Consider the following 24,323-nt stretch of genomic DNA (forward strand, 5'->3'; position numbering starts at 1 on the left):
TCTGCTGCAGGGAGGGGTGGTGTGCTGGGAAGAGGTTCTGCTTTCCTGATAAACTAGTCAGAGGTAGCTGTTTCTCTCTACATTTTCTCACCTTCCCCCCTCTTCCTGCCCTGAACGTGAATGTGATGACTGGGAACACAGCAGCTATTTTGCTACCATGAGGTAAGACAGTGCAATAACGAATAGCGGAGCCTAAAAACAGGACTTGGGGTCTTTGACTTCAGGGAGCCATTGCTGAGCTCTGGACCCTCTTCATTTTTTATTGCTTGAGAAAAATAGAACTTTATTGATTTGTGTTGTTGTTAGTCTGGTTTTCTGTTACTATCAGGGAGAGTAATTCATTAGTGATACACTGTAGAAAGAGCCTAGTGGAAATTTGAACCTTTTTCCCTCGAAGCTTTCTATTTGCCTAGACTTGTGTTTTTGGTGGAAAGAGTGAATTCTGGAATTCCTGGCCCTCTTCAACTCTCTAGTTTTAATGTCTAGAACAAAGTTGGGCATTGCTTTGTCAGGGAAGTTGTTAAAAGCTTCAGACTTCGAGAGGCAGTTGAGGAAGTGGCTTTGGTTTGAGCTTTAGAGCACTAGTGATCACCGAGAGGTACCTCCTGGGCCACAATCCCAGAGGCTTTGGTTCAGTAGATTTAGTATAGGCCGTCTATTTGACACACTTTGAGAAACCACAGGAGCTTGCTTGTACGGGGCTTGATTCTCAGTGGTTCTTAACTGTGGGTGGGGTAGTAAGGGACATTTAGGGACCTACAGGAGCTACTGGTATTCAATGTGTGGAGGCCGGATGTGCTAAATCTTCTGCAATGTGTGGGACAATCCCACACACTGAAGAATTATTCCACCCCAAAGCCAATAGAGCCTCCTTTTAGAAACACTGGGTAGAATGTGGATGGTGGAGCGTTTTCTGTTTTTCCTTTGACTAATAGAGAGCAGGGCTGGTTTCCTCATGAAGTCATACATGACTTCCTAAGACTTGGGGAATGTTTAAGACCCCCCAAAAATGATAGCTCCAGAAATGATCATGGAGAATCAAACTTAGTCACCTGCAACCCAACTCAACCCAGGTAATGATGTCTGCCTTATATATAATGTAGCATCGGGAGCACATTAATACGGTGCATATATTTTGTGGTGGGGCCTCTCTGGATGGCACGAAGTTTAGAACCTATGAAGGTGCTAAAACAGCTCTGCTGGAGGACTGGTTTTATTCCCTAAGAAAGATGTGAGGCTACGAATGCTCCATTTCAGCCTCTCATGTCTTTTCAGCACTGTTTCCCATGGAAGCACACCCTCCAGGGCCCTCCCGAGTGTTCAGAGCTGTCAGCAGTCTGCGGGATGCCAGAGGAACCAGGTGGGCACGGGGTCCTACATGACTGTCTGCAGGAGGTAGTAGGAATTCCTACTTTGTGGTGGCCCAGGGCTGTCACCCGAAGCTTACTCAGGCCGTAGTCCCTCTCATCTGGGTCGCTCTCGTGTTTTCTCCATCGGCAACACAGATGCTGGAATATCATGGTCATGTGGCTAAAGATGATCAGAGGCGGGGGCAGAACTGGCCTTTCATGGAAAGTCATGATGAGCTGATACCTCTGAAACTTCCACACTTGGTTGGATATTGATTTTACCTCAAAGAATGTATTGCTGAAATAGAGATGAGAGAGAATCAAGCGAGAAGCTCCACTCCTTTCTGAGGCACCAGAGCCTGCCCTCCCCCAGCCTCCCACTCCATCCCAAGTCCTCTGAGGAAGGACCCACTTACTTAAAGACCGCGATGAGCAGGTTGACCAGCAGGATGTTCGCCACTAAAAGGTAGCAGGCCATGATGGCCGGCACAATCCAGGCTCCCGTCTTGCAGGGAGGCAACTGGATTATTTTGCCATCCTCCCGGGTCTCATTCTGTCCACAGGGAGCTGAAGGAAGCAACAGAAGCAAGAAATGAGAAACCGTGGTTCTGTGATAAAAAAAAAAAGGGGGGGGGGACTGATTTGAATGAGAGAGGGTTTTTTTAGATGGAGGAAAAACAGCCATTTCAAAACAAACAGAAAAAAAACAAAAGAATTCTAAAAAAAAAGCCAAAATAGAAAAATGAAAGCTTTGTGAATATCCCAAGGGATACCAGAGGGGAGCTGGTTTGGTCTGTCTCCTGAGTTGTCACGGGACATGAAAGAGGTGTTAGAACCCCTGCTTGCTCATGCTGTCCCTTGCCCCCGACACTCACTGAAGGATACTTGCTGTCATGAGGAAGCCTGGTGAGGGCTTTCCTGGAGAGGCTAGGGGTCACTGCCCCAGCAAGTTACTTCCAAAATGTGCTATGGAGGTCGCAGCCTCCAGGCAGCTGTAAGAGCTGTGGCAGGGGGATTATTGATTGGAATTAACACCAGGGCAGCAGTTAATTGCTGCGGGAAACAACCCAGGGGCTCTGAGCTAACGATCTGCTGTCTCAGCGTGGAAGGCATAAAACAGGGCAGCGCCTTGGGAAGTATTTGGAGGGCTTGTCGCTCAGTGCCCCTGATGGATGGCATTTCGCCGGGAGGCCAATGAGAGGTGATGAGCTGGGACCCTGAAGACCTTAGTTACCTGCCTTCTTCCAGTAGCACTTCCATTCCCAAAATGTGCTTTTCAAGGGCCCAGGGCACGAAACCCCACTGCACTGAATAAATGGGCAAGCGGCGGGGGGTGGGGGGGGAGGGGGGGCCGGGGACGAAATTTCTGGAGGTGGGGGTGAGGAGGGAGGTGATGTGTGGGACTGGGGGAGGGTAATGTGCTAATTAGGCCTGCTTGGAGTTTCCAGGTAAATTCAGGGGAAAGGCAAATCCTTGACAGAGCTCCTTAGTGCTGCACAGAGAACGTGGCCAGGGAGTGAGATCACGCCCCGAGGTGAGCGGGGGAGAGGTGAGGTCGCTCTCCCTCTCCAGCTGCCGGATGTTGGCTTTCGAAAGCGGCCTGTCTGTGCAAAGCGGGTGGGGCATGCTGTGGTCTCAGCAGTCACCACAGGCAGCTTTTGAAGATCTGCCAGGAAGGTTTGCAATGTTGGACCAGAATCTCGGCTGGAATATCTGGCAAGGGAGGTCCATTCTCTTCTCAAGAGCTAACGTTGCTGTGCGGTGCACTCCATTATGGTTCTCAACCCTGGCTGCACTGGGGAGCTTTTAAATACGCCAATGCCCCGTTCCACTCCCAGACAACTGAATCCGAATCTCTGAGGGTGGCCCAGGCAAGGGTAGATATTTCTTTTAAAACTTCCCAGGTGCCACTCAGGAGAGTCCACTGAGCTAGACTTAGGCTGGCAAGCGTATGCTCTCAAGTCCAAAAATGCACGTTCTTAGCCTAAGAGGGTTTTAATAATGTCAGGACACTAAGAGCTTGTTTTTTATGGCCAGAAAAGATGCTTCCTTTGGATCGCAAGGCGATTGTGTGCTGGAGTCAGGTGGGTTCCAACAGCAGGCATCGTTGTTATTGGAAGTTGGGGCACTAAACAAGAGAGTCCTCTGGAAGGTGCTGATCATTTACTCCCTTGGAAGGAAAACCCAGTGATGGAGGACACCACGTGCTTCAGGATGAAGTCTGAACCCTGACGGTGGCTGGCCCCGTGCCATCTCTTGCCACTTCCTACCCCTCCCTCAGCATACAAACTGGACTGAGTCTCTTGAGGTTCCTAGAAATGTCATGCTCTCTCTTCCTTCCTGATTTTCAGCCATGCTTCTTTTGCTTCCAGAAGGCCCCTCTGAAACCTCGCTCCCACTCCCATGCTCCACCCGAGTACATCCTGTTCAGTTTTCAATGTTCACTCTGGAGCTTTCTGGAGCCCACCCCAGCTCACTTTCTGGCCCTTTCCAGCCAAGACTGGGGTACGTATTGACAGAGACTCTCTGCCTGGCTAAGCTCTGCTCAGGCTCTTTTTCAGCTGGGCCTGGACTTTTGTCTCTTCATTGTCAGTTTCAGCAAGAATCCTGCTACGCCAGTTTGGCTAGAATTCCCACCCTTAATAACTCATCACCATCAATATCTGGTCCATTTTCTCATCCTCCACCATTCCCCAGCCTGTGTCTTGATCACCTTTGGCCAGCCCTCGCCAAGAAGCCGGTTCGGCTGATAGGGCCAGATCCCCCTTTCCCTGGTATTTCCTCTTCCTGATTTTCCATCTACTGACCTACCCATAGATTTCCAGTTTCCCTGGCTGCATTCAGAGTGGGGCCGATCTCTCTCTCCTATCGCGAACCACCATTGTAGTAGCTGCCCCCCACCCCCGGCTTGAATAAACTCTTCCTTGCCATCTTCCCCAGGAAATGCTGGTCCCAGTTCTTTACCTGGGATACTTGTAAGTGAAGGACAGTAGAGACTGGGGAAAGCATAGCATGTACCAGGCTCTGCTCTGGGCACCTCACGAGGGGTGACATGCCTTACCCAAGATCACACAGCTAATGAGGGATAATGCCAGAACCATTCAAACATTCATCCAAAAAATACTAAGTTCTTGCTACGGGCCAGCGCAACTGGAACTGGAGATGCGGTGATGAATGACGAAGTGAGTCCTGTCTTCTCTCTGGCCCCACAGCCTGTAAGTACTCTGATTTATCTCATGTGGCCTTTCCAAGGTAGTAATACATAATAATAGTAGTGACCACCTAGTGCATGCTTAAATATCAGGCCCTGTCCTATGAGCTTTACTTATATCACCTTATTTGAATCGTGACAACATTTTGACGCAATAGATATACTTATCCCCATTTTACAGACGAAGAACGGAGGCTCAGAGAGCTTTAGGATCCCTGTCAGGATCTCAGAGACAGAAAGAACAGAGTCAGGAGGTCCATGAAAGCCTTCTTGACTACGCAGTTCCCACTATGCCTCTGAAGAAAGGGCCAACATAGGGTGGAGGGGAGTCTTTCTATTATAAACAAATGCAGACACAAGCTGATAGACATCGGAATTTTTCTTGTTTCCATCAACATGAATAATGGCCTGAGCTGTTCAGATGAGGTAACAAATGTATCGAACACTGAAATTCGGAGTGTGAAGAAAGAAATTTGTTTCACATTATAGGTATCAGATGTAGGCACCCATGTCGCAAAGATTAAGATGCATGCCCTTTTGATTTCATCCTATAATATATGGGGAAAAGAAACATTTTTTTTTTTAATGTACACACTACCTTTTCCCCAAAGAGTAACAGAAATTTAAAATGAAACACTAAGCAGTGTTTGATACAATCAGCGTCATCCTTAAAAATATGATGAAGAAGGATATTTCTCCAAGATTGTCCCTTCCCCTCCTGTCTGAAGAAACATCTCAAAAGCTTATTCCAGATCACAGGCAATGGAATAAAGAGCTTAGCTGAGTGTATGACTACATTTATCCTATATTTTTTTTTTAAAGAAAGGATTTTCAACTAAAAATCCATCTTGAGAAGATAACAGGACAAAGAGGATTTCGCCACCTCCTTTCGAAAATCCATACAGTTTGCCAGAGGATTTAGAATTCCATTAGCTCAGCTCCTATGGCTTACTCCAAGGATGAATTAGATTTAGATGGCTCTGCTCTTTTCTCACACAACGCTTTTTTTTGGGCAAGATAACTAGAGATGCCTTCCTTCGTATGGCTACATCCTTCTAGAAGTTCCTGATCTAAACGTCTTAGATGGTGGTGGAGCCAGACAGGAGTTTTCTTTATGGAAGTGTGGGGCAACTTTCTGTTTCTTTCAAGAGGGCTACCATCTTGTCTCCCAGTAATGGAGGACAAGAAGAGCAGGCGTAATAGAAAACCAGGGAAGCTCCAACTTTGTAGAGTCAAAAGCACCACCTGCCTTTGACTTCTTTTGTGGGTCATTTCTTTTCCCTCCCCCTAGCCAAACTGCTAGGTAAGAAGCAAAGTAGTAGTGACGTAGCACAAAGGTAACCGTCAGGAAGGAGCGAGAGGAGGCCTCAGTTTCTCCATCTGTGAATGGAGGGACCAGGACCATGGCTATTCCCTACAGCATGGGACACACACGACAACTCAGGAAGTCCAAGACGATTTTAGAATACAGGGGCAGGGCACTAAATAACACTGAATCGGATAGTGAGAAACTGATGACCTTTTCAAATCCGCTTTGATCTCCTTGACGCCATCAGAGAGAATACGTCAGTTTGAGGATAATATTTCTGTAACACTTCCTTCGTGTTTGCTAAACTCCCTTGTTAGTGAAAATTGGGCAGGCTGAAGGCTCAAACAACTGGACAGAATTTCATAACAACGTGGCTGTCATTCTGTTTATTTTATGGTTATCTTCTGTTTCTATCAAATCATACTGATTTTTCAACTTATGGCCATGACAATACATTTTCAAAAATAATTTAGGTTTGAAAAAGAAGCCAATATCTCTAAAACCATCAAAGAGCAGAACACATTTCTACAAAACAATGAATGGTTTATGTGACTAACAATTGAAAAATGCTGGACTAGATGATTTCCAAGCCCATCTAGCCCTGTTATTCTATTACTCTGTGTTTCTGTGATGAGGAGCAAAAGACCAGAATAACTCTCAGACTGGATCATCTATCCCTGGAGCTAACTGTAGGTCACTTGTTCTTTCCACTCCTGGCACAAAAGCAATCAAATAATTAGCACCCACTGCCTGACATGGAACCCAGCCACCATCGGGGAGTGGGGGGCACCAACGACAAAGTCTTTGACTCTTCAGGGTTTCTGGTCTACTTGCTATTTGCACACATGTTCAGCCTTGAGCTACTTAAAAAGCACTATTAAACTGAATACGCCTCATTTTTTCATCCGGTGAATTAGAAAGCAGAATGTCACAAGCCTAGGTAGGTCATGTGTGAGTTGTGGGTGGGGGCAGGGCATGCATTATGGGGGAAAATTCAATTCCCTCTGTTGTCTTGGTTCTGTGGTCTTGCTATTCTATACATGGTTTACCTGGAGACAAAATCATCATTTTTTTGCTGTTATTTGAGAAGCTTCCTTGGTAATTCATTCTTTGGGATTGGGAATTAGTATCAGGAAGATTCTGGGCAAGTCTTGCTGGGGCAGGATGTAGCCTGTCACACATGTCCGTGAGTTTGTTGCCATGACACACTGGATCAACTGCATTAATAGCTCCAGTTTCTCTCCTCCCCCCTATCCAAGCTCCTTTGCCATACGATTTGGAAGTTTCTCTCACTAAGCAGGTAGAAATTATTTCTTTGCTCCTTGATTCTGGGTTTGCCCATGTGAGTGTCTTTGGCCAATGGGATATTAGCAAATGTGATCCATACAGAACCTAGGAAAAACCCTTGAGTGTTTCTGTTTCCACTCTTCCACCCCAGTCATAACCATGAGGAACATGCCCTAGCTAGCTTGCTGGAGGATGAAACACATGGGCCTCTGATTCCAGTCATTTCTGTTGTTGGAGCTCAGGCTGTTCTGGATCAGCTGACAGCCAGCTGAGTCCCTGGCACGTGACCAAGCCCAGCCAAGACCAGGAGAACTGTCCAGCCAGCTCACATCCTCCTGAGCTTGATACATGCTTACAGCTTTAAGCCACCACCTTCTGGGGTGGTGTGTCCCATAGCTTTATCAATAGGTAATGTCCATATCCATGGCCAACAGATAATGTCAATATATACCTGATACACACACTCAACTTCCTCTGCACTGCTCACAGCTAGGACAGGCAGCCTGCCTTTCAAGGTGGACAAAGCCCTAAGTTCTTCACTACCACCCCCTCCCCCCCACCCCTCCCAGTTTGAGGCCATTCCCATCATTACCCAAAGAGGAGCAAATTCACTGAATGACCAATGACTAATCAGACTCTGTCTTTAGAACTTAAACTGAGGTGCAGGAACTTTAGGGAGAGGATGCCAGGACTTCACTGAAAGATCACTGGAGTCAGGCCAAAGTTAGATCATGTCAAAGGAAAGCAAGCCATCTGAAGAGAAGGAGCAGGAGTGAGGGGAGGAAGGAAAGGGGAGAGACAGGGAGAATGACTGATTGACTGAGGCTGGAGGGAAGTGGTGAGAAAAGCAGACGAGAGCGGTCATGTCTTCAGAGTCTCGCTCCCCCAAACCACTTCCAGTTTCATTTCCAGTCAGCTCACGTCATGCTTTGTTTCCTGTCTTTGAATGTCTCTGAGGTTTCCTCTTATACACTGATGGTTGGTCTTTCTCCATTTATTCTAGTTTGAGTGGGTTTTGTTTTCTCACAATTACCAGTTTTCTCTCGTTGAGGACAGTCATTAACACCTTAGAGAGAATCAGCGTCTGGGGCTAGAAGTTTCATCAGAGGGGACAATGATCCAGAGCGCTGGGAATTCATGGCAGTTAGGGAGGGGGCTCAGGGAAAGGTTTGGAAGGACAGAAATAAAAAGCATTTAACTTACAATTTTACTGAGGGCTCACCTCACTCCTTTTGATATTTGCCTAAAAAACTAGGATTAGATGAGCTTTCTTCTTCTTCAGACCAAAACAAAAACAAAACAAAAGCCTGAGAAAAAGTCAAATAAATGATTTACTCTCCCAGATCTATGTGCCACCACCCATCCCCACTGTCATTCTTGACTGGGAGTTTCCTGTCCCAGCTCCTCATGTGGCAACAATATCCCCTCCCCTTCCATCACAGATGTGGGGAGCTTGAATCCATTCTCACTGCCTTAACCAGGGAAGGTTTCCCCAGTGGGTCCACCCCACCGTAGCCATCACGCCACAGGAATATGCTTCTTGTTTTTGTTTGAAAAGGGATTGCGTGATTTTTCAGAAACCCACACGTCTATTCCATAAGGTGTCTGAAGAGGGAAGAGCCAGGCTCTTCTTCAAGAGGGAGTGTCTTATCAAAAGAACCAGCAATCTTCCTGCAGGGCTTTCTGTGCCGAGAAGGATCAGTCCAGAGAGCCGGACTGTTCATGTCTCTGTGTGGATGTACATCACGGACACGAAGCTAGGCCAGCTCCACAAAAATGATCCATGGCTCCCGCCGATTCCCATGGGATCGTGCCCCCGGAGTTACATGACTTCAAGGGAAACAATCAATGTGGCCCCTAATACTCAGTAAAGCATTTATAAGCAGACACGAGTTCCCGTTGACATTCTTTACGAATTCCCTGGTAAGCAACAACGCAAGAGACGCATTTATACTCACAGATCATGCTCCTGGCTCTGTGTGCTGGCACATTTCCCTCGTGTGGCCCGCGGTCCCTTCCTGCCCAGGCTCTGTTCACCCCACCCCCTCTCCTGTTACCTTAAGGCCAGGCTGCCCCCTTGTCTCTGTTTACTGTTAAAACGTGAGCTTTTCACACTTCTACGGGTGCTCCTCAAACAGCAGAGAACCCAGATCATAGTTGGTGCACGTTCTGCTTAAACTTCAACTCCCCGGGGGCGGGCTCACCGGTACCCATCGCTTGCTTCCACGTTGTGAGTACAAGCCCAGCTGTGTACTGCATATAACAGCATTGTGATTCTAGTACACTGTTGTGGGCAGTACACCTACATATAGTAGATTAACAACTTTTTTCTCTCCCAGGGCAACACTGACACACACCAGTTACAATCAACACTTTCACCTTAAACGAGAGATCTGTTAAAAATAAGAAACTTGGGTGCGGGTCAAGTGGAGACGCAAGGTGGGGGGTACAGAGAGGTGCAGGATGGGAAAAGCATTTTGCTGTTAATCATGGTTTGAATATTGTAAATAAGCACATTGGCGTACATTTCCCATTCGGGGATCTACCTATGACGGATCCATCTTACTAAGTCATGTTCTGCAGTCCCTGGACACAAGGCACTGACCGTGGGTGGGCTCAGTCTGAGTCCTAGATTGGGTATTTTGCCATCTGTTTACTACAGAGTGTACTACTGAGTAGGTCAATTCCTGTATCTGAGCCTCAGTGTCCTCACGTCTAAGCCTGACGTCATAATAGTAGAAATAATATTAATAATGATGATGCATGTCCAGCTTCCCTCATCATTCATTCAAGCACTTACAGAGTCTCTACCCTGTTCTGAGGGCTTGGGGTACACCAGTGATGGCACACCGGAGACCCCTGCCCTTCCACAGCCTGTGCCAGGAAAGGGGGCGTGGGGAGCAGTGGGGGGGGCAGAAAATAAACGATAGCATAATAAATGAGTAAACGAAGTGGTGTGTAGGTGATAAGCAATGTGGAAGAAAAAAGGGCAAGGCAAGGGCAGGGCAAGAAGGATCAGGAGGGCGTGTGGGTGGCTGGGAGCCATACTGAGAAGGAGATGTGGGAGCAGATGAGGGGTTGGCCAAGAGGCTCTCTGGCCACAGGGTGCTTGAGGCAGCAGGCACAGCCCGTGCAAAGGCCCTGGGGTCGTCCCGTGCCTACTGCATTCTGTGAGCCACATGCGCGTTCTCGTGTGTGAAGTAGTGCAGGGGACTGGAGCCGAAGAAGAAGAAAGAGCGCTGAGGGGTGGAGGGAGGGCATTATGTGGGGCATTGGGCAGGACCTCCCAGGATCCAGTCAGAGAGTGATAAGGTGCTATTACTTACTGTCATCCTTCTTGGCTCTAAAGAACCAGTAATTCCCCTTCACCCAGTTTAGCTCCTGCCTGATGGTTTCTTGTCCTATTAAATAAGCCCTCTCTTCATGGCTTCTGTTTTTTTCTCAACAGCTCCCCGATGCCCTTAAATGAAATCGGGACCAAACCCCTGTCCCCAGGTGGGAGGGCTAAAGCCGGTTGAATTTTGGTCCTGCGCACTCTGCAACACGGACTCTCAGACTCCCCTCTGCACCCCCCTGCCAGAGAGCAACGGGGTGCTCATCAAAACCCGTGCCCACGATCCCACCCACGCGAAGAGCTGTCCTGCCTTTACTGACCAAACAGCCGCCTGCTTAGGGAGAGCTGATTTCTAATCCGACTTGAGCGAAATCACCTTTTCTAGACAGAAGAAACGTTCACGTTGTGAGCCTGGGGGAGGGAACAGGGTTCCCACCGATGGCTTCGGAACACAAACCCGCCTTTTCTGGTTGCAGTGAAACCCCTTAGCCGCAGCTGCTTAGTGCGAGTGGCTGCACCCCCCAACAAGCTCAGGGACAGGCGGACCCCCTCGGTTCCTCAAGTGTCTTAACCTTTCCTGGCGCAGGGCTCCCAACCAAAAGCCATGGCCAGCGGTTAGTCTGAAAAATGCGTGGACAGTTGTACTCAGCAGTGTGCGCAGCTCTCGCACGGTTTATGAAGAGAAAGGGTGGATTTAAGTTCACAGTTCCCAAAGACAGGAAGGTTGTGATTGCTTTTGTAAGTGAAAGAGAGGGTTTTGTAGCGACTGTATTTTCCTCTCAGACCTGGGTACTCCCCACCCCACCCACGGATGGGGCTGTTTTCGCAAATGAACTGCTGAGTTGACCATGTTGCTTAGCGTGCTGGAGGATAAGATGACTTCACTTTGTCACTGCACAAAGCACAAACCACCACTGATGGGACAGCTAACCTGTATTTGTGTTTTTTTAAAAAAACACGGCCACCCCATTTTTTAACAAGTTTATGCTTCTCGCAGCTCCACTCCAAATAACCCCGGGTGGTGGCATTTCCTGTAGCCAGACCTTCGGGAGAATCTGAACGTTAAATTACAAGCGGAGTTGGGCTTCCCCACTCTATCCCTTGCCTAACGATGAAGCAAAGGCTGTTCTCTGGGCTTTCTGGTGGACGAGCTTGTGGGCTACAAACGTGGGGAGTTTATAACTGAATGTTCTTTCTTTCCCCATATATTGTACACCACTGAGTCAAAGGAGAATGATTAACATGCAGGCTCTGTGCTGCATGCTCGGTGATGACACATACACACGTGTGTGTGAGTGCAGCCACACCTGGGAACAGAGGAGTGAGGGGAGCTAAAAGAGAGTTGTGGGGTCAAGTTCAGCTTGACTGCTAAGTTAGCTAGCAAGATACAGAGGAGCCGCCCCCTGTGTGCATTCATGTCTGACCTGGCTACAATCAAAACCCAGTGTGAGATGCAGTGCTACTTAAGGCAAGAGAAAACCAATGTCCGATGGAATGAGAGCGATCATTGTTCCATGGGGCCACAAGAGGATACGCCAACGTGCACAGACATAAGGCGGATGTTCATCTATGGCCTTTCAAAAAACAGGGTTGATATGGGTCTGATGAAACAAGTTTCAAACTCAGGTACAGCAAGGATTTAGAATTATATAGCAAACAAACTGTAGTTACAACCATCTCGGAGATTCTATGTCAGATTCTATGCCAAATGCTTTCACATATATTAGCTCATTTAATCATCGTAATAACAAATATGTTTATAAAAAAGATATTAAGGTTACAGAGGCTGAACGTTAAGACAACATGGTGAAAATCCTCCAAGAAACACTTGAGGATTTCTCATCTGTTCATTTACTTTTTAAAATTCCATTTGACAATTAATAAAACACTTGCTATATCCCAGGAATTATTCTGCATGCTTTATAGATTTCAGCTCCTAAAAAAATATGAGAAAAAAAAATATAAGGTAGTGTCTTAGTGAGGTCAAACTGTCCTAACAAAATGCCACGGACTGGGGGAGCTTACACAACAGATACTAACTTCTCCCAACTCTGGAGGCTGGGAAGCCTAAGACCGAGGTGCCAGGTGAATCAGTTCTCCAGTGAGAGCCCTCTCTCTGGTTTGCAGATGGCCATTTTCTCATCGTGTCCTCAAATGGTAGAGAGGAAGCAAGCCTTCCCCTGTCTCTTATTAAATGGGCACTAATCTCATCATGAGGGTCCCTCTCATCTCTAAATCTAATTACCTTCTGAAGGTCTCCTCACAGTCATGCTGGGGGTTAGGGATTCAACACATACATTTTGGGAGAAATAATTAGGGCCATAACAGGTAGGTACTATTATGTCCATTTTACAGATAAGTAAACTGAGACACAAATAGGAAGTCACTTGCTCAATGGCACATGGCTAGTAAGAGGCCTCAGAGCCTGTATTCAAACCTAAGACATTCCATCATCTTAGCTACCATACTGTTTCATTTCTCATGATGAGGGAGTTGACAGCTATGTTAAAGTTGAATGTCCAGACATCTTCATATAGACTTTCCTTGTGTTTCATTCTTTTGTCTGGGTCAGGGGCCCCAAAGGGTGATGTCCATAGGGAATACTCTGTATAAAGACTTCTGAGAGTAAGTTTGAGCATAAGTAATTTTTGGCCAACATGCTTACTTTAGAACCACATCTCTGTGGATAATACATTCAATGTAAATGGAAAATGTAGATTGATCACCACAAATATAGTGCAAGAAATTACAAAGCCCAGTTTTCATTTTATTGACTGTCCACTGTTGCTTTTGGAAATGAATAAACTGATATTTTTTTGCAAGAGGCATGAACAATTAATTCCTGGCCAGGATGTGCCATTCATAGAGTGTTGGACAAGCTGCTTCATCTTGTAGGCTTGAAGATTCGATTTCAGTCCTCTTCAGGTCTCCCTTATCCCAGTCACCTGTGTGCACCGGCTGTTTTTAACCCCTGGACACAGAGATCTCCCCACTTCACTAGGAGGTGCAGATGGGCCCAAGCATAAGCACTGGGCTTAGGCATAGCTGTTCGCACCCACTGTGACCGATGGCTTCATTTAGCATCATGGTGTTGGGTTTGCAGTAGGATCTCTGTCGGGAAGAGGCTGAGGAAGGGCCTCAAATAATGTATGATCAGTGAACAAAGCCAAATCTTGTTTTGCTGTGTGTCATGAACAATTAGCCTATTCCTTCACGTTACTAGGTGAGCGAAGGAACTGGTTATATCCACGGTTGCCATGGATAGGCACTGCTCCAACTGATCCCAGATCACAATATGATGTGGAGTTGAGGAATATCAAGCAAAGGGATCTGGCTTTACCAACCGGTGGAAGTGTGGGAGCATCTGAGATCAACTGAGATGTTCACAGTCATGTTTTGTGCTTCAGGATCGGAGAGAATTGCCATCATTATCGCAGGTATACAGGGCCCAGTGGGCAGAGCGGTGCCAATAATATATTCATTGTGGTGCTCTTTTCATTTGATTAATTAAGTTTTCATATGAATGAATGGATTTTTTGGGTACCTGTGCCTTGTTCAGGTCTATCTCTGGTCTAAGTTGTATTTCCACACAACTGACCCAGAATATTGGTCCATGAACAATGGTACTTAATTTGTTCTATTTTGAGATTTGAAGAGGTAAAACCAAGGAGGTTTCCATCTTTGTGTAAATTTGGCAGTCTGAATTACTTAGTGCTCAAGACTGGAGTTACTTTAGAGTTTGGAACCCTTCATTTGTGTAGAATCTTCTTGCTAGGCAATCCACAGCTAGCTTAATTTAACATATGGTATACGTGTAAAAATAATGGAATTACATTTCTTAAAGTTACATAGTACAGATTTTTGTTGTTGTTGTTGCTAATTTGGATTCAGTTGGCAGTTCACATTAGTAAAGGTTTAGGTCATATTATGCAATGACATTGTAAAAAGTTAATTTGCCAGACAGGCAACATTTGGCTATTTTCTTTCTTCTCCGCCTAAGAGAATCCTGGTGTAAATTAAGTTGATTAAGTATTGGGCCATTCTGACATGACCACCTCACTGTTGGATATAGTAGATCCAAGCACCAAATGTCCATGGGATGTCCAGCAAGTCATTTAAGAGTAGAGAGAAGCCAGCCGATTGCAAATAAAGTACTGGATTCCAAATAGCTCCAGCACAGCAATGCTGCTTCCAGTCTCTCAACATTCTCCTCTTTTGCTCCATTGTCTTTTATTCTCTTTTATTTCCATGCTGATTTTTTGAAGAGATTCTGAGGTCAATTTTCTGTTCCCCCAGAATAACAATGCCATTCGTTTTGAGCTGGCCAGAAGATCCAATGTCCCCCTCCTGCATGTCCTAGCAAATGCAAAGCCCTTGACATCTGCTTTGAGGTTTGACAGGGAAAGCCTCTTCTCTCCAGATTCTCAAACTGTTGTGAAAGCTGGTCTCCGTCAATGCTGCCATACTGCATCTAGAAACACACGAGAGGCAGAGGGCCCTGGACCCATGCTCTGGACCCAGCAGCCTGGGTTCAAATCCCAGCTCTGCCATTTGTTAGCTGGGCAACCAATAGCAGGCCACTGAGGCTCTCTGGGCCTCACTTTCCTCTACTGTAAGTTGGGTGATAATCACACCTACCTCAAGAGCATTGCTGCAAAGGGACATGAGTTGTTGATCCACGGAGAGCTTTAGATAGTGCCCAATACATAGTGAGCACTCAGTAAATGTCAGCCATTTCTGTAAGAGGCCCTCTGGCTGAGAGGCCCCCAGGCCAGGCTCCTGAGCCAGCTGCCAGGTCTCAAAGTCCAGCTCCAACTCTCGAGTAGCTGTGCACCCGAGGCAAGTTACTTATTAGGTCAAGCCATGTGACTGGTTTCTACAGAAATGGCAATGTCACAGGGTTCAATCTAGTATGTGCAAGATATTCTTTGTGCCTCAGTTCACTTGTCCATTAAAACCAGGGGCCATAACCCCACCTCCTAGGGTTATTATGGGGAGTAAAGGAGGGTGCATTCACAAACATGTGGGACAGTACTTGATATATAGAGAGCTTCCTTAAGTATGTGCTCTTATTATTTGTGTTACCCTCACATCTCATTACCGCTTGACACAAACTGTCCCCAAGAAGAGCCTGCTTAGTAATCATTCTTTTTGCTTCTGTCACTCCACCTTTCTGGCTCTTGTGCAATGCCCGTCTTGTCCTTCAAGGCTTGGTCTCAGTCCGTCCAACTGCCCTGCGCCCCCCATTCCCTCCATTGCTACCACGCCTTCTGGCATTTGTATCTTACCCAGGACGTGATGGTTTCCCATTAGCCACCTGTGTTTCCCATGGTATCTTTGTCTTCTTCACATATTGACCGTGGGGTGTGAGGGTCTAGGGAGGACATGACATTTCTTCTACGTTGTGTCTTTCCAAGGGGTGATCATTTTCTATCTTTAGAAAAAATCCTTCCATTCTATCCAAGTGTGGGACCTCCTAGAGTCGTCCTATATGTGTGTTTTTTTAAACAGACTTAAAAACATAATTTAAATAACTTTAGACTTATAGAAAAGTTGCAAAGCTAGTACGGAGAATTCCCAAATGCCCTTTACCCAGTGTCCTCTAATGTTAAAATCGTCTGCAACCATTTTACGTTTGCCAAAACGAAGACATCTACATGGGTCCACTTCTATTAACCAAACTTCAGACTTGATCCAACATTTTACTTGTTTTCCACTAAAGTCCTTTCTCTCTCACAGAATCTTATTCAGGACCCTATGTTGCATTTGGTCATTCTGTCCCCTTAGTCTCCTCTGGTTTGTGACAGTTCTTAGTCTTCCTTGTTTTTCATGACCTTGACAGTCTTGAGGAATCCCAGTCCAGCATTTTGCAGAGTGTCACTTGATTTCAGTTTATCTGTTTTTTTTCCCCCTAATGATTAGACTGGGGTTATGGACTTTTGGGAGGAACACCAGAAACGCCAAATGTCCTCCTCATATTATTTTGGGAGTATATGATACCAACATGACTTCTCATTGGTGATGTCAACCTTGATACCTCTGTGGGTCTACAATTTTTACATAGAATTCTGCATGTTAAAGTTACTGAGTGACCAACCAAACACTCATAGTAAGTAGCTACATTGCCAAAATCATAGCATGTTGAAGCACTGAACAGGCTTGTTTGGTTGTTCTCAACCTTATCAGACCCAACACCTTTTTTTAAATAATAAATATTTTCAAATGCCTTGTTTACTATTCTGAGAAAAAAAATTTATAGATGTATAATTTATCTGTACTCATGATCAATGAGTACAGAAAAATCAACATAATGTCCTAATTTTAATATAAAGGGACAATACAAGGAAAATGACATGTAATAAAATAATAAACATTTCCATACATAAATGCTCAGGTCTGACTATTCTACAAGCCCTAGTGATGTGGTCAGATGCTTACACCTATATGAAGGCCATTCACAAATGAGACAGACACAAATGTATAGACTGATCAAGGACTCAAGGGCAATGAGCGGCACTGTTATTGGTGAGCTGATTTTCTCAAGGGGTAAACCACCCTCGGGAAAGCTCCAAAGCCAACAAAATAACCATCACCCTCAATTTTCATGGTGTTTCATTCCTGGGCAAATTCACTGCTTACGAAAACCATGCAAAAATATTGTGCCCTCAAAAGTACAATGGAGTTAGGCTCCGATAATCATAACCAGGTTTTCCACTTACATGTGTGTGTGCTGGAACAGTGCAAAGCTGTGTGGGGCAGAGAACAATGCTCGATTGTGGAAATGTCCTGTGCGTTGTAGGACACGGGCCTTCCTCGGACTCCCCCTACCACATGCCAGTGGTGTACCCAAATCAGAGAGGGCAAAGAGACACACTCCTCGAATTTCAAGATAAAATTTCCAAACTATGGGGGCCATGTTGCCCCATTTAAGACCACCACCGATAGTCGATGTTCAATGGCTTCTATTCATACCTAGGAGCTGGGCTCGGGTCCGTGTAGCCAGCACAGGAGGGCAAAACTTAGCCTGGAAGTCAGGTCTGCCAGTTCCTAACCTGCATAATCTGGTGCTTGTTGAACCCCCAACAGGACCCACTGGTAACTCCTGGATTGACGCTGGTTGATCAAATCATGCAACTCACATCACCTACACACACACCTATGCACACGCCTACACGCATGCCTACACGCACCCCACCATCATCACTACAACTCACCTAACCCTTCATAGACTTTCCATTAAATATTGGAGAATATTCATTTCTTTACATTGACTGAAAAGGCCTTGCTCAACGTGACCCTCATCTGCCCCTTCAGCTTTATTTCATGTAATTTCTTCCCCCTTGCATGTTAAGCTTCTACCATGCTGGTCTTCTCTCAGTTACTGGCAAGAGTTAATTCCTTCCTGCTACAGGGGGCCTTGGCACATACTATCCCCCACTCCCTGGCTCCTTTCCTACTTGTTGCCTGGCAAACTCCTTCTTATTCTGCATAGCATAGCTTAAAAGTCACTTATTCAGAAAGCCCTTCCCTGAGTCTCCTTGTTTAGATGTTCTAGTTTCTTCTATTTCTTGAACATACACTTATCAGAGCTTACGATTAAGTATTTGTGTAATTCTGTGTTTGAATCTGATGCCTCCACTAGGCTCCCCAAGAGGCAGGAGCTTCACTGGCCTTCCTCATTATTGTAGTCCCAGCACATAGCCTAGGGCCTGGAACAGAGGAGGTTCTAAATCTTTGCAAACTCACGAAGGGACAAATAATTGCATTAGGTGTGTAGAATGACTCTCGGGTTGGCTAGAAGGCAGACACAATAGGGCACACAAAATCATGGCTTTTCATGACGGGCAGTAGCAATGGAACCTTGGTTCTGCTTTGCGGGGAAGACAGAGAGGCATGCTATTTGAGACCATTTCTTTTGGCTTCATTGTTTCAATGGGCTTGGTTTCAAAAGGACACCATCGCATAGAGGAGCCTGGGAGGTACCTCTGTTTAGATAACTCAAAGCTCCTGCATCTATCTGGAGCTAGCTTCCCTGCTAGAAGGAACTGGAGGTTCAACTAATAGCTTTGCAAGCTTCGGCTTTATAAGACTCAACTCTACAGGTACCCCTGGTACACTTCTTCCTTCCCCTGGTATTACCAATATCATCCTATCTCTGAATAGTCCTTGATATCGTGCCTTTTAAAGTGCAAGTTTTGGTTCATTCTTCCCCAAACTTCAGTCCTTTGGGCATCGCTTTCATTAATTTGGCACATCTGCACATCACCAGTGCTATTATTTATTAATGTTTTTCTTTGAACCCATCACGCCCTGACATTGATGCAGATTTTAGCTTCAAAACACACACTAATATGCATGAAATCCTGTACTGCTGGGCCTTGTTATATTCATTTGGGAAGGATTGCTCTTTTTCTTCACCGTGTTCCTGTGGGGGAGGCACACCAAAGCAGACGTCCTTACTGTCCTTAATTTGCTAAGAATCCTGATGAACAGAGAGGTCTGCAAACTTGTTCAAGGTCACAGAGTTATCAGCGCTGACAGAACTGGGATTCAGTGTCTGGCTCCCGTCTCTGTCCTGGGCTGTCCCTGTCACATGAACTCAAACCATTCTTAACCGAGTTCTCCGCACACACCAGGCACTCCATAAATGTGAACTGTGATGGGACTAATGATCACTCCTCAAAGCAGACTCTTCTGTCAGGCTTTTCCCCTGAGAATGTCATATCCAGTACATGCTGCTGGTACCTGGGGAGTCAACACCTTTTAGCTGGCTCTTCCCAATTTGTAAAATTCTGAGCCATCTGTGAGCCACGTCTCATTTACAAATGCTTCATTCTTCTTATTTACATTACTGGGATGTTCACAGTTTTGATGTGAATGCTATCCTCACATCCTCATAGGACTCAGGTAAATCTCCTCTTGGGAGGGATGATGTATTTTTCATGTGAGTGTCTAATTCATCCGTGATGGTGCTTCTGAGAGTGGTCAAGGCATCACCATTCCAGGGCCATAGGAAACCTTCAGTGAGGCCCCAGGGTGGATCCAACACTGGAGGGAGCTCCCCTCCTGACTCTGGAAGCCACTGACTTCTGGAAGATTCCCTGCCCTCCTGTCAGCATATGGTGGTGTGCTGTTTCCTAAACTATGGCAGAGCTGCTGACCCTGTTTTTAAATTCAGTCCACAATTTAGAATTAAGTCACACGCTGGATCCCAGGAATTCCACCATGACATGTTACACCGACTTGAGCTGCTTTCGACCTTAAACTCCAATCACACTGGTATTCTTTCTGATCCTCGCTGAATGCATCTACATAATTCCAACCACATGGCATGCGTCCTTGCTGTTCCCTCTGACTGGAACACTCCCTCCCCAGTTCTTGCCAAACCCATTGTCATCATTCATGTTTCAACTCAATCTTATCTCTTCAAGGCCTTTCCCTGACCATCCTATGTGAAACTGCACCCTCAACTCCTCACACCAATGACCCCCTTGTCTATTACTTGGACTTACTTTCTTTATGGGATTTATTATGACCCCCAAATAGCTTATTTATTTGTTTACTAATGGCCCATCTCCCTCTTGCCCCCAGTAGGATATAAGTTCCACAAAAGAAGAGATCTCTTGCTTACTACTTTCTCTCCAGTACCAACTAAGGCACTCGATAGGTTGTTGTTAGGTACATAAACTCGGGACTGGGGTCCTGTCCCCACAGTAAGATGCAGGGAAAAGGAAGGACTGTGGGATCAGCTGGATGCAGCCTTCTGTTTTCATGGAGAAATAAGAACACAGACTTAGGAGTTCAACAGGCCTGGGCTCCAGTTCCACCTCTGTCTCCCTGGCCGTGTGCCAGCAGCAAGTTATTTCATTTCGGCTCTTCACGAGCATCCGCGGTAAACCAGGATTCAGCACGCTGCTCCGGGATATCATGTGCCTGGGCCTGTGCCAATCCCGGCACTGGGATCTCAACAAATGTTAATTGACTTTTCTTCCCTTACAAATGCCAGAAGAAACCCATGAAACTCATGACAGCCCTTGTAACGCACTTGACAGCTAATAAAGAACTCGGGCGTCCTTACATTTGGTACAATCGACGTAAGTATAACCACCATACATTTTTCACAAAGCAGTGACATTTTCGATACTTGGTTATCTTATGCAGACTCCTGAGAGGGGGTAGAGCCTTAGATCCACTGAAAAGAAGCAAGTCTTTTAGTGCATGACCTATTTGAGAGAGGTGTCCCTCCCCTGTATATTCAATTACTTGCTGTATAATAGAACCGTATGCACCACATATAGTTTGGTAGCTGAACACTATGTTCCTCAGGTGGCACAAGTGACTTTGAAGTACCTGTCAGCAACTGGCTTTCCTGGAAGCGTACTGCAACTACTCAGTTCACAGTGACATTTTGCTTCGGAAGCCCTTGTTCAGAATATTAAAAAGGGCACGCAGCAGACTTCATTCCTTTGCTTCAAGGACTGTGATTTTGTAAAGTCGGACCCCGTGGTCTACTCACGAGAGGGTCACTGGCTCCAGCAAATGTTTAAAGATGGTTTTGAAGTGGGTCCAGTGGTGCTCAAGTTGGTCAGTAACTCTCACTATGGAGTCCGATCACGGGCAGTGTGGTTCTCCTTCCCGCTTCGTCCCAGATGATGATCTGGACTGATTGAACTGGACAATGTCACAGGACATCTGAGGTCACGCAAACCACTTTTTCTGTTAGTGCAGGATGGTGCTTTCCTGTTTTTTTAAAAAAAGTCATTGACTTTTCTCAGATATATACTTGGGAAGGGAAGAGTTGAAGTTTGCTAGACCTCGCCTAGATCAGCAACATTTTTGGTGAATTCTGAATGATCAGTCAGGCCTCTGGGTTCTTCTCATTCTTCACTGCAATGGCAGTTGGCTTTATTCTATCCAAAACTGGTGCCCAAGAGGAGGAGATGGGACCTACGGGTGCTTGCCAAAGGTGGTTTGTCACGTTGGTCATTGTGATACCATCACTGCGTGATGTCCAACTTGGTCTTTGGCCTGAAGAGAATGAGCAGAGCAGAGGGGGATGTGGAACTCTGTAAGGGATGGCACATGGGGGCCGGTGCACTTTGTTCCTGGCTTCAGGTTGTGAGGACTCGGGATCTTTTCGGATTTGTTTTCGAGGACTTTGCAGATGTCGAGAGCAACTCTCTTGTGACATTTTTTTTTTTTTTTTGAGAAGCAATAAGAAGTTGAATTTTGGATTCTGATAGACAAGGTTTGCTCAAGCTCAGCACTACTGACATTTTGGGTTGGCTAATTCTTTCCTGGGAAGGCCATCCTGTGCATCCCAAGATGTGTAGTGGCATCCCTGGCCTCTATCATTAGATGCTGCTAGCCCCTCCAAGTTGTGACAACTGAAAATACTTCTAGGCAGCCGAATGTCCCCTCGGGGCAGGGGGTGGGGCGAAACTGCCCCTGGTGGAGAACCTGTGGGGTAGACCTTCGCTGTGGGAGATTTGCATGGTCACATGAAAACTTGGAATATTCCAGCTTCTCTTGGCTGTCCTGGGGCTTTAAGACCTTTGAGTTTCCTGGAAAATAGATTTCTGATAGACCTGCAGACAGGCAAAGGAGGAACTAAAGGAAAAGGTTTGAGAGGGTGGTACCCGAATGCACTTGATTCCTCTTCTCTCTCTTCTTCCCTCTCGTCTGCACCTGTTAGTCTTCTAGCAGTGAAGGGTGGGGGGGTGGCGCAGATGAGGGGCACGCTGGCCGAACTGGACAAGCTGGAGCTGGGGAACCCAGTGCCTGCAGACTAAACGGGGAGGGCCTGAGGATTTTCGAACTTTAAGCCGGGCATCAGCGATTTACTGCCGGCAGGGTGAAAGACAGTTTCTGGAGGCAGGCCTGGCATCGGCCGGGGCCCTTGGCAAAACTGCCGTGTAGGCAAAGCTGTTTTTGCCACCACCTCTCTTTGTGAACCTCGCCCATGCCCTGTCTCACTTTCTCTGCCCTCCAGGCACACAGTCGCCTGAGCCTGCGGGGTCCTCTGGCTGGCTGTTCAAAGTCGTTCAAAGTCGGCCTCGCCCGGCCTGAGTCATCTGCTTTATTACCTGCCCCCATTCTAACTCTCCTTACCCGGATGCTGATTTCAGCTACTTCGGGGGTTAAGATTAAAGACTCAAATACCTCACACTAAGGGGAGAAGAGTCAGTAGGTTTAACCTACTGATTCGTTGAAGCTTGCTACTCCCCTTCTAGAAGACACTTGGAAACAAAGGACTTTCCCGTGGCTCCTCTAGTTTCCCTGAAATGAGCATCCTGCTTGTGTCTTTTCCCAGCCACAGTCTCCCCGCCTGGCGAGCACAGCCTACACAATCCATAAACTGGAGAATTAACTTACACAGGGGCTCCACACAAGGTGAGCTGTGAGTTTCCCATCAAAAAAATGACCCAAATTCCTGAGCCTGGCCAACAAAGCCCTTTACAATCCCCCTTTCTAACCTCTTCTCCATTCATTCACTCAAACTTGGTGAAAAAGATGGGACACAGATCCTGGTACCCAACTCTCCAAAAATGCATATTGTCCAGTGGGGGCTATACAAAGCAAACCAGACAAAAACGATATAATGTCACGTGTTGGCCCAGGTTAGGTCAAGGAGGCCTGGGAGCACCGTGCAGGGGGTACTCGCCCCAGTGGCTGGTCCAGGGAGGGAGTCTCTCGGCTATCTCAGTATGCCTGTATTGAACACACCTTGTTACCTCTTTCTAGCTTTGTACCTGACAGTCCCTCTGTCTAAATGCCCTCCCCTCTCCTGTCTGGAAAACTCGTCATGATCCAGCTTATCTGCTACCCCCAGGAGAACTTCTCTGACCATACTTTGTCCTCTCTGGCTTTGCTTTGCTTTGCCATGTCTCCCCCTGCTCACCCTCAAATGTGTTCTTTTCTTTAAGCTTAAACATCCATTCTATGGAAATACGTATCATGGTGATTTGCAATGATGTGTTTACTTGTCCGTCTTCCCCAGTACACTTTTTTTCAAAGCCGAGGCAACGAAGTGTATCTCTTTTTAACCCCCAGCTCCTAGCACAGTGCCTGGCACACAGAAAGTCTCAGTAAACGTCACTGTGTGAATGAGCTCATTCAAACTAGAATCTGGAAGATGTGATTGCAGGTTGCCTGCTTTATTCTCTTTTATCTTACATCGTGAGATTTCTATACAGAAGAGTCCATAAAACATATATGTCTGGTATAAAATGAAAACCCATGTAACCACAGCCTGGGTCAAGAAATTGCTCCCCTCTATTCTTAACTCCTCAGTGGGTGTCATCTACTCCAATTGAGTGTGTCACGAAGACAAGGACTCAAAATTCCGTATCTGACCTGCAGTTATTGGGGTCTCCTGCAGAGCATGCCCTCAGCTTGAACCTCAGGCCCGAGATTCCAGATACCACAAACTTGGCTAAAAGCCAAGCAGTTCAGTCAAACATCACTTGGCAGACATGGCCTGAAATCTAGCCAGAGGAAGCTATTCGCTCCACTGGACAGTATCTTGTACGAGATCTTGAGCACCTTACTCTCCCCCTACATATCGAGGCTGCAGGTTTATTTGGACTCTGTCACATCTGGGAAAAAACAATGAACATGTGAGCCTATCTGCTAATAGTTAACCTGCGTGGAGATCGGTCTATTTTTTGGTGGCTGTTAATACGGATCAGCTAAAATCTGGCCATGTTATCAGAAGGGGTGTACTCTGCTCTGCTTTGAGTAGAAAGCAGCCATCTGCCTCACTGCATTTGGTCAGAACACTGTGCCTTTGGGAAGGACTGCAGTTCCAGGAGGCATGGCAACCCCTTTCCG

General features: G+C 46.3%; 1 protein-coding gene across 6 annotated transcripts in view; it reads right to left on the minus strand.

Moving 5' to 3' along the window:
- The window catches only part of TRPM3 (transient receptor potential cation channel subfamily M member 3), a 535,004-nt gene that overhangs the window by 18,237 nt on the left and 492,444 nt on the right, over positions 1 to 24,323 (minus strand). For all 6 annotated transcript variants that reach the window (XM_081802839.1, XM_081802841.1, XM_081802838.1 and 3 more), the window contains 2 exons: positions 1,766 to 1,916; positions 1,448 to 1,647 (listed from right to left, as the gene is read on the minus strand). In XM_081802839.1, coding sequence (XP_081658965.1) covers positions 1,448 to 1,647; positions 1,766 to 1,916 — 351 coding nt within the window. The remainder of the gene's footprint in view (positions 1 to 1,447; positions 1,648 to 1,765; positions 1,917 to 24,323) is intronic.

The sequence above is a fragment of the Leptonychotes weddellii genome, chromosome 14, assembly GCF_054177405.1.
Source record: "Leptonychotes weddellii isolate Sample4059 chromosome 14, ASM5417740v2, whole genome shotgun sequence".
Taxonomy (NCBI): Eukaryota; Metazoa; Chordata; class Mammalia; order Carnivora; family Phocidae; genus Leptonychotes; species Leptonychotes weddellii.